Below are 10,391 nucleotides of genomic sequence, written 5' to 3'. Positions count from 1 at the left end.
CACCAAAGATCTTGGTTTGTTCTATCGAGAAAAATCATGAGAGAACCATGGTGGGGTATTGCGATGCTGGATACTTATCAGATCCCCACAATGCCAGATCGCAAACTGGATTTGTCTTCTTACATGGAGGTACAACCTTCTCTTGGAAGTCGACAAAGAAAACTTTGGCGACTACATCCACAAATCATTCTGAAATAATTGCTTTGTATGAAGCATCACGGGAATGTGTATGGCTTTGCAGAATGCTGAACTTTGTCCAAGGTTCAAGTGGAATTGGTTCGCTGGAATCACCCACCATTATTTATGAAGATAATGTTGCTTGTATTGTACAAAAGCAGACATGTTATATTAAGAGCAATATTACAAAGCATATTTATCCTAAGCTATTGTACCCTCATGAGCTACAAAAGGCAGGGGATATAAAGATTTTTTTGCAAACAAAGTCATGTGATAACCTCGCTGATTTGTTTACCAAGTCCCTACCAAGTTCATTATTTCATAAATATGTACATGGAATTGGTATGTGGAGGCTTTGTGACTTGCAAGATTTAGGGGGAGAAATCTCCCCGATTATAACCCGTTGAAGATCATCAGATCTTCGATGTTGCACTCTTTTCCTTTGTGAGCTTTCCTAACGGTTTCTCATGTAAGGTTTTAATGAGGCAATATCAATACAAGCATGGACGACATATGTCATTTTCTCCTTATTTTCCCACAGGGTTTTCAGGAGTTTTTCATGGCATATTATATCTTTCTCCTCTATTTTCCCACAGGGTTTTTGGAGGAGGCTATTCCGAGGATGATCGGTCGCAAGGACAAGCAAGGATTAGGGGAGTTTTAGGATTTATTTTATTAGATGTAATCCTGTGCTTGTAACCCGCACGTTCGGTTGATTGGCAACCGATGGAGCGCCTCCCACGCCCCCGCAAACGGATGCCTCTCTTCCTCGTGTCCCTTGCCGTTGTATTTATACAAAGATCATCGATGGAATAGAGACTTGTTGATTCATTTGCTCAATCTTCAATTCTCACTAAATAGAGATGAAGTGCAGCGACCTTTGATGATTAGTAGCATCTCTCTGTAAGCAATAGAGATAAATGTTGGAAAACATAATGACATGGCAGGCTAGCATACTTACTGAAGTGGCATATTTGTATTGCTAAGAGAAATAAGATAGTGGGGATGAACTTCTTAGTTATATATGATAATATGAATAGATAATGTATTGAATAAACATATAACCATATGTTCTAGATCATCACACCATCCAAAAATATTCAAATAATCAGAAAATTAATAAAGGGGTTCAACCCATGTTACAACATTGGTGATGGCGATGGCGTCGGCGGCGTGGAGGCGGCGGCGCAAGGAGGCAGTGGCTCCTCGTGGTCTTCTTGCCCAGCCTTCCTTCAACGTTTATGTTGATGGAGATTAATATTGAGGTGAGATGGAGGTAGGGCTCCACCATGGTGATGGAGGCGGTGATGAATTGTAGGTCTGTTTGATGTTTCTGGAGTGTTCCCCTTTGAATACTACCTTGCCCCACTACACAAAGGAGGTTTGGTTTGACATCCTGGACCCAACAGAGATTGGTATGGCAGGCCCTACGTCCATCTCATGCTATACTAGTGCCCATTAAAGTTCCACATGCTTCCGTATATGTACGCCATTTTTAATACGTACTTCGATTCGGGTGTACTTGACCTCGTAGATTTCATATTGACGAGGGGTACATTACCATGACCTTGGATCTTCATTTTGTACTGATTGAGAAAGTCACTTATCCTCACTCCATATGGCTATCTTCTAGTGCTTGTGACTCTTCCAGATTGCATCTATCTTGGCTCTTTTCACCTTGGTTTGTTAATAATTCTCTAGTACACCTAAACACATACCAAGGCCAAGGAAAAATAAAAAAAATTCTATAAGATTTTTTTCTTCAAAACTCACATGAGAATGAATGGAAATGAGTAATCATGCATAAGGGACATAACAATTGCTATATGGAGCATGAGATGAATAGTTTCATAATCAACAAGTATGCTTAAAAATAATATATAAATTCACTTATCACCACCGTTGGCCATGGTGTTCGTCGGTGCCACGGTTCGTCCTGCAAGTCCACTTGAAAGAGGCCGCCAAGGTGTGGGCAGCTTCAATTGCCAGCATGTGCTTGTCCGCGTCGTGCACCTTGATGCTGCCGTCTAGGAACCCACTGCTGCATTGCAGCGTCGACCTCCAGCAGCCACGATGTTTCTCCATCCGCCCGACTTCTCACTTCTCCTTCTTCCTATCTAAGTTGACACTGCTCCTGTCATGCATGTCATTGAATCATTCGCTGAAAGGCAGCGTCAACGACGACGCGTCGAGAACCTTGTCAGTGCACCGGTCGCCTTTTTTTAGTTTTCTGGGAATGTAATAGTGCCATGTGAGACCAAAGAGCATGCCACTAATAATCATGTTGCTAGTGGCATGCAAGACAAATGACACGCCACTAGTATTCATTTGTAATAGTTATGTGCTAGTTTAATGCCACCCCACCCGTATTCTAATAGTGGTGTGCCCACTTGTAGGTTATTCTGCACTAGTATAAATTTGAAAATTGAACAAAGGTCATCTTGAAATTCGTACTACTATCTTAATGAATTATCCCTCACATCACACGAGATTCCCGAAATGGCTGCCCCGCATACACCATCTCACCTGGAGGAAGAACGAAGAAATCACATCGATTGTCAAACAAGTCGACTTCACGTAAGGCAATATCATTGGCAATTCAATGGAAGAAAAAAACAGTGGAAGCTAGCTTACCCCAAGCGATTGTCATGACAAAAAGCATCGGTTATCAAGAAAGTGGCGTAAAGTGCCACTCCCTCAACTTCCCTCGCCACATAATTTCTCATGTGAAGAAAAATGTAAGCTCAAAGTTGTCGAGAAATTGATGGAATATCTCTTCCTCAGCCTTCTGTACAAGCAAAGTGAACCAAGGTATGCTCAAAATCGCCTTTGAAGAAAAAAACACAAGGGTCATCGATAAACCGGGAGAGTGTATCCCTCCCTCGACTGTACACAGGCCACATATGGCTCACGATAACAATAAATGAAGCCCAAAGTTGCCAAGAAAATGATGGTCCCTCCCTCGACCCCTTGCAAGCTCTGGTTAAAATAGCGGGAGATAGATTATAGTCTGAAACTATAAAATGCTATATTTAGGCTACAGTGGGTTAAAACCATATAGCTGATTTGCTAAATAATATAGAAAAAATTCAATATTTTGGCAATCGTATATAGTATATCTATCAATATTTTACAGTTGCATAACATAGTAACATAGTCACATAAGAGATGTACACAACCAAAACATATTCCGCATATACTTCTGTCCAAAACATAGTTCACATATAGTTAAAGATATAGTTATGTCTGAATATTATAACATCATTAAGTTTTTTTTTTTGAGAAATATAACATCATTAAGTAGCAGTAGTTCATGATATAGTGGTGTCCATAAATTGGGCCGCTCTGAAATTTTTTGGTCAATTTGTTTTGGCCCGTTGAGCGGGAAGATAGACACTATTGGGCTAAATTGGGGGTAAATAGCTATAACCGGGCTATAGCCGGGCTATAGCCTTCGAAGGCTCTAGCTGTAGCCGCAGGCCTCACGAAAGGCTAAAGCCGGACTATAGCGGGCTATTTTAAATAGAGCTTGGAAGACCGGGAACTTATATTGCGATGGGGCAGTAATAGATACTCCCTCCGTTCCTTTCTATAATGCCTATTGTTTTTTCGCTTTTGTTTCAGAATATAAGAGTAAAGCTATATATTTTTGCAAAGAACCCCTTCCACCGATGTGTTCTATCCAGAAAATCTGGAAACAAATCTGTTCTTGTCCAGTAAATCAGGAAACCAATCTGTTCCCGTCCAGAAAATGTGGAAGCCAATCTGATTATGGAAAGAATAGCGGGAGGGAGGGAGTACATGGCGCGATCGGTTATGGAAACAAGATTATTTTCTGAGATCTAATTTCAGTTTCCTATTTTGTTTCTAAGATCTCTAGGGGGTTTTGTGTCAAAAAATTGCTTGCTCTAATTTTCGTGCCAAAATACAATAGGCACTATAGAAAGGAACGGAGGGAGTATTATTATATGATGATTATAAATTCTTGGTGGGCAGTTTACATGTCTGTAAAGAAACAATGAACCAACGAAGAAAAGAACCAACGGAGAGAAAAATGAAGCAACACGGTTTTACAGTTATAATCTACGCAGAAAAAAACATGGTCACTAATCAAAAGCGTTGCATGCCAACCCGTACTTCCACGGCTAACTAATGATTCACCACGGAGCACTTCTTCCTGATCTCGCCCTGGCTTCCAGTGAGCACGTCGGTGTTGCCCATCTTTACCATGGAGACGGCAAAGTCGGCGAAGAACTCGTCCTTGAATGCGCCGGTGGCATGGCGCAGGATGTAGGCGCGGGTGAAGGCGTCGGTGAGGAGGGCGCCGTCGGAGTGGAAAAGGCCCCTCCGCTTGCTGACGAGCTTGAAGTAGTCGAGGTCGAAGGTCTTGAAGCTCCCGGGGTCCATCTCCACGAGCGTTGTGTTGTCGTTGAGGCTGGCGCACTTGCTCTTCAGCTTGGCCATGTAGAAAGGCTCCAGCGTGGGGTCGATGTCACTGGGGTTGACCCTGCCGGTGAAGTTGTAGAGACGGTCGGAGAAGGAGAAGCAGTGAGACGTCCCGATCGTGTGTGCGGCTGAAGCAGAGACAGAAATATTATCAATTGTTAGAAGATCATTTGCAGTATTATTGGTGTAAAGCTTAGGTGGAAATATTATCGTCCATTACCTGAGAGGACGACGAGGTCCTTGATGTCAAGGTTCTTGGCGGCGAAGAGCTGGGTGAGCACGGTGATGTTAGCGGTGGGGGATAATTAAACTCGACATGATTAGAATGAACAGTGCCTCTTGCTCTCGCGACGCCGAGGGCGATTTTGAATCCCCGCCCGCCACCCGCGTCCCCTCGCCGCCGGCGACCCCGGTGGGTGGAGAAGCTGCTTCGGCGCCGGGGAGGCTTGACCGGAGCGGCTGGGGCAGGCTCTGGGCGACGGATCCCGCCGGTCGCAGGGGCGGCGCCGATGCCGAGCTGTCCTCGGATGAGGATGGGGCCGGGGAGGCCCTCTCTACGGAGAGCTCGCCGTCTCGTCCGGCCCCGCTGGCCACTCTTGATGGCTTTATCGCCAGGGCGGCGGAGCTTGGGGGCTCCCTGCGCCATGGCCGCCGGTCAGCTTTCGCCCCGGGGGGCAAAGGCTCCCGCTTCCGGCGCGTTTCTTCTCCGCGCTTCCGTCGGCTGGGAGACGGACCCGCCCTTGTACAGGGCTTGCGTCGGCCTGGCCCGGCTGCCGCTGCTGCTCCGGTGCACCGGCCGGGGTCGGCCCCGGAGCTGGCTTCGCCTCGATCCCCGCTGCGGGCGACGCCTCCGAGGCCACGGTCGACCACCTGCGGAGGACGGCGAGATCCCCAGTCGGGGCGACGGGCTAGGGAGGCCCCTGTCTTTGCCTTGGCGCTCCACGCGTGGCCGGCCACACCCGCCCGCCCCGCGGCGGCGCCGCCCCCGCCTGCTTCGCCGGCGCAGCCGACGCTGGGAGACGGGGAAGACGCGGACTCGCTCTTGGGCCCTTTGGCCCACCCGGGCCTTTTCTCACTCCACTGGGGGACGGCCCGTTGGATCCGGCCCATCCAGCTTTTGGCCTTGCTGCCAGGGCCCAATCGGCCCCCTTTTTGGACCAATATCCAACAGCCAGGCCTGGCCCGGGCGCGCGCTGGCTTTGGATCCCTTTTGGGTGCACTGACCCCTCCCTAGGGTTTCCGGCTCGCACTAGTGAAGTGCGGCGCGGTCGTTCTCTCGCTCGTACTCTTCGACGTCTCCCAGATCCCCCTGATCTCTCTCGCTCCTTCGCGCAAGCGCTGATGGCGGGCGGCGGCGGAAACAGCGGAGGTGGTGGAGGCGGAGGCGGCGATGCGCGCAAGCGACGCTACGACGAGCAAGGATTCAACAACAACAGCAACGGCTCCTTCGGCAACCAAGGCTACGGCGGTGGCGGAGGTCGCAGGCAGGAGCATGGCGGCCGCGGGGACGGCGGCTGGCAGGAGCATGGTGGCCGCTACGACGACGACTCGAGCAGCTACGGGCCCTTCGAGGGGCGAGGGCGTGGCGACCTTGGCCGCGGCGGTGACCAGGGGCGTGGTGGCGACCTGGGTCGCGGCGGTGACTCGGGCCGCGGCGGCGACTACGGGCGCAGCAGCAACAACAACCGCTTCTCCGACGACGACCGGCCCTGGGCGGCGGCGGAAGATGGACCATGGGGACCCCCTCCCCCATGGTGGGAACAGGAACAGGCGCGCAAGCGCAAGGCGGAGGCTGCCAGGGCCAGGGGAGCTCCGGCACCAACGCGGGGAGGCGGTGGGGGTCACGGGGGTGGCTCTCACGGCAACAGCTCCCGGAACCGGGGACAGACGCAGGGTGCGTCCTCCCAGACCAAGCCCAAGGGCAAGGGCAAGCAGGCCGGCGGGGCGCCGGCTGTGGCTGTTGGCGGCGAGTGCTTCCGCTGCGGCCAAGAAGGGCACTTTCAGTCGGACTGCGTCAACGACCCTGTGTGCATCCTTTGCAGCAAGACAGGTCATGTGACGGCGGGATGCCCCACCCGCGGAAGGCCGCTGCTCCTCCAGTCCATGGGTCATGCCATCACGGGAGGTGGCTTTTACAACATCGACGTCGAGCCGATCAAAGAGCCGAACCAGGGGGAGCTCTACGAGGCAGTCATCCACTTCGCCTCGGCACCCCTGTCGCCGGAGCTCTTGTCGGACGAACTCAAATACCTCATGGATGTCAGCTGGGACTGGCAAGTGACGAGGGTCTCCGAGACGGAATTCACAGTCCGCTTCCCCTCGCGCGAGACTCTGAGGATGAACACGCGCAGGGGTCAGATCTTCCTCCCGCTCTGCAAGCGCGATGTGGACATCCGCGAGGCCTTTGTCACTCCCAAACCAGGGAAGGCCTTCCCTTCGGTGTGGGTCCAGATTACCGGCCTTCCCGGCGACCTGATGGAGAAGGAGAGGCTCTTGGCGGCGCTTACCATGCTGGGTAGGCCTATCGACGTGGATGAGCTCTCCCTCAAGAAGTGGAAGACCGAGCCCATCCGCATCCGTTTCCAATGCCGTCACCCGGAGCGTATCAAAGGGACGGTGCAACTCTGCGTCAATGGCGAGCCTTACACTTTGGGAGTGTTCGCTGAGCTCAACGCACCCGGGGGAGGTGGTGCGAGCGGCCCTCCAAAGCCGCCTGCTCCTCGCGATGACGACGATGACGATCTGGATGACCTGGACTCCGACGACAAGAGCGACGGGGAGCGCTGGAACCGTCACCGCAGGAATGACAAGAACGACAAGACGGGAGCTGCTACCAACACCAAGGCCGGCCAAGACGGCGGGTCGCTGGGTGGGTCAGGGAAGACCACTCGGGCTGCTGCGCCGGGCTCGCGCAGCGCGCCCTCGCTGGGTGCGATTCCAGACCAGTATGGGTCCAACCTCGCTGGTAACATCCCGGGCCTCTCCCTCTCCTGCAGGTTCGAGGCCCTTGCTGATCTGGACCAGACGGAGCCTGGAGACGGTGCGCCCACCCCCTTGGACACCTCCCTCCCTGGCCTGGAGGAGTCCCTCGCGTCGGGCGAGACGGTGTCCCATGTCACCGACCCCGTGGATGCTTGGCTCCTGGACAGCCCCACCGGCCAGGCCCCCGGGGATGCGCTGGGCTCGAAGCCCCCGGTCTCTGAGCCGGACCTCCGCGGCGAGGTGATCGCTGCCATCTCCCTCTCCCAGGGCAAGCGCACCAAGGTGGTGGAAGTGCAGGCGTCGCCAAGGACCACCAAGAAGACGACGGCGGCGAGTGCGGTGCGGAAGAGCTCCAGGAACCAGGGGCCGGCGGCCAACCGCCCGGTCATGGAGAGGGCCAAGATGCTGACCAAGGCCAAGAACCTCGATCCCCCTTCTTCTGGACCAGCACTGGAGGGCTCTGGTCAGACCGACGGACCTGGCACTGGTGGACACGGCGGTGGGCGACGTCCGGAGGCTATACTCGCGGACTAGAGGCGACAGGACTCCATGATGAGGATCGTATCCGTTGCAGCGCTTCTTTGTTCCGTAGCTATTTGCCTCTTCTTAGGACCCAGGGGGGTTGGCTATCTTCATGTTTCTTAAGACTTATCTTGTATGGAACTGGTTATTGTATGACTTGTATCGGTGGTTGCCGTGTTGGCTTTATCTATAAAGCTGGGCTTAGGCCTTCTCTTTAAAATGTTAGCGGTGGGAGGGGGCAGTGCGTCGGTCTCGTTGGAGATGGACACGCCGCCGTCTCGCCGGCCCAAAGGAACTTCCCAGAATGGCCCCTTGCTCTGGAGAAGAAAAACAACGAGAAGCATTGAGGATTTTGCTTCGTCACGCACGTACTGCCATTTGCAAAGTTGGGTAGTTCTCACCAGCCAGACAGCATCCCTGGCAATGAGCGTGAGCACGTCGGCGCAGGAGACGGTGTCGGGGCAGGCCTTCTCCACGGCGGCCTTCACCCTCTCCACGAAGTCGAAGCCGCGCAGCGTCTGGTTTGGTAGCGCGTCCTTCTCCGCCGTCTTGTTCGCCGAGTCCAGCAGAACCGAGCCGTCGCACCCCTGCATACATTAGACGCTGGTCACGACTCACGAACCTGCACACAGAAGTTCAATGCACAACGAGAAAACGAATGCAGACGAACCCTGACGAAGCAGTCATGGAAATGCATCCTGAGGAGCGGCGCGGCGAGGCTGGGCGCGAGGGAGAGCGCCCTGACCATCTCCTTCCGGACGACCTCCTCCACGCTGGGGCACGACTCACTGTAGAACTTCTCATGCAGCTGCCCCGTCGCACACGACGCCGCCACCGCCGCGAGCAGCAGCGCAACCATCACACCCCTCGTCGCCATTGTTAGAAGCCAAATAGCTTTGCTTCTTCCTTGGCTGTGCAAGGACGACGGTGGCTAGACAAGCTAATCGAGGGATGCTTGAACTGCTGCTGCTGCTACTGAATCGGCGCCGAGGAAATTTATAGAGCAGGTCTGTCCCCACGTCTGCATGTGGTAGCTGTCTTCCGAAGCAGCAGGTAAGCTCGCATGGTTTAATGAGTTGTTCCTTCCGTTGTTTGCACCTTGCGGAATCTTTGCCGTTGCAGGTACATTGGCGGCCACCGTATGTATAATGGAGGCGGCCGGGCCGGGCCAGCCAGGTGGAACCACATCAGCTCATCAACTCATACTAACTTTGTGATTAAAAAGTGGAGTAAATTCGTTTCCAATAGTTTCAGTCGACAACGGCTCCGGGCAAGTGTACTCAATGCCACCTACCGGTAGTTTGCTGAGATGGAAATCTCACGATCCGTATATTGTACCGGTAGCATGATGCTATGGTCCGACATATCTATACTTTTCCTTTTGATATGCCACATATCTATACTAGTCTTGGGTGTCCATGTACTGTCTTTTACAGTGAACTCATCATAGCATCCCTGAACCCGATCATTCTCAAGCCTAGGCTGCTTCAAGGCCAAGTAAGGTACAACTAGGAAAATTACCCGTGCGTTGCAGCGGGAGAGAAAAAGGAATCGGTTTAAAAAGAAAAACAAAGGTGCAGCCAAAAAATGCTCCAACGTCGATCGGCCCACATGAACCTAGCCCGGCACAGCCAAAAGATGCCCCAAAGTCGATCCACCCGCATGACCCCAGCCTTAGTTCGACATTTTTTTTTTGAAAAGAAATGATCTACATGTACTTGCGCCACCGTGGGCAAATAACCTTCACTTACGCCGCCCCTAAAAAATCACCTTGAATTTAAGACATACGTAATGTCGATGAACAGCTCTAGTTGGGCATTCAGCTTGCTCTTGTCGGTCACTTGAACCTGATCTTGTCCAACAGCAGCCCATCAAATCACCTAAATACCCGATTTAGTGAAATTCTCATGGATACAATCCAACATTGCAAAAGTAAATAAATCAAATTGTGGAGGATACTGCATTACAACAATTACCACATTCAGTCATAATATCTAGTACATAATAAATGTACAATATCTCTTATTTGTCTAGTGTAAATTATTAAACATGTGTTGACCTATGAGAAAATGTGTCGGCTATGCTGCAAGAAATTCTTGATGAAACCCCAATAGGTAGCAAGAAAGGAAAGCAATCCCTTAGCCACACATACCTATGAACAACAGATATTGAAATAGTGTTGCCAATAACCCAATCAAGCCTCAAGAGTAGAAAAAGCACCATTCGGATCGCGCTGGTGCCTTAAAGGTTGATGAAGAGGTCAC

At 51.8% G+C, this 10,391-nt stretch overlaps 1 protein-coding gene across 1 annotated transcript; it reads right to left on the bottom strand.

The window, feature by feature from the left end:
- Window positions 1-4,326: 4,326 nt before the first annotated feature.
- Window positions 4,327-9,004, bottom strand: LOC124650001 (peroxidase 1-like). The gene is made up of 5 exons (XM_047189569.1): window positions 8,798-9,004; window positions 8,529-8,714; window positions 8,349-8,444; window positions 4,844-4,910; window positions 4,327-4,751 (listed from the first exon to the last, which is right to left on the bottom strand). The coding sequence occupies exons 1-5, from the start codon at window positions 9,002-9,004 to the stop codon at window positions 4,327-4,329; spliced, it is 981 nt and encodes a 326-aa protein (XP_047045525.1).
- Between the last annotated feature and the right edge of the window lie 1,387 nt (window positions 9,005-10,391).

Source organism: Lolium rigidum, chromosome 4 (assembly GCF_022539505.1).
Source record: "Lolium rigidum isolate FL_2022 chromosome 4, APGP_CSIRO_Lrig_0.1, whole genome shotgun sequence".
Taxonomy (NCBI): Eukaryota; Viridiplantae; Streptophyta; class Magnoliopsida; order Poales; family Poaceae; genus Lolium; species Lolium rigidum.
This window is presented reverse-complemented; position numbering and strand designations above follow the sequence as displayed.

Excerpts from the sequence above, each read along its gene's own strand:
- LOC124650001 (XM_047189569.1), bottom strand. The coding sequence starts at position 9,004 with ATGGCGACGAGGGGTGTGATGGTTGCGCTGCTGCTCGCGGCGGTGGCG. Across the intron at positions 8,715-8,797 it reads TCCATGACTGCTTCGTCAGG|GGGTGCGACGGCTCGGTTCT; the intron begins GTTCGTCTGCAT and ends TAATGTATGCAG. Across the intron at positions 8,445-8,528 it reads CCAGGGATGCTGTCTGGCTG|AGCAAGGGGCCATTCTGGGA; the intron begins GTGAGAACTACC and ends TTTCTTCTCCAG.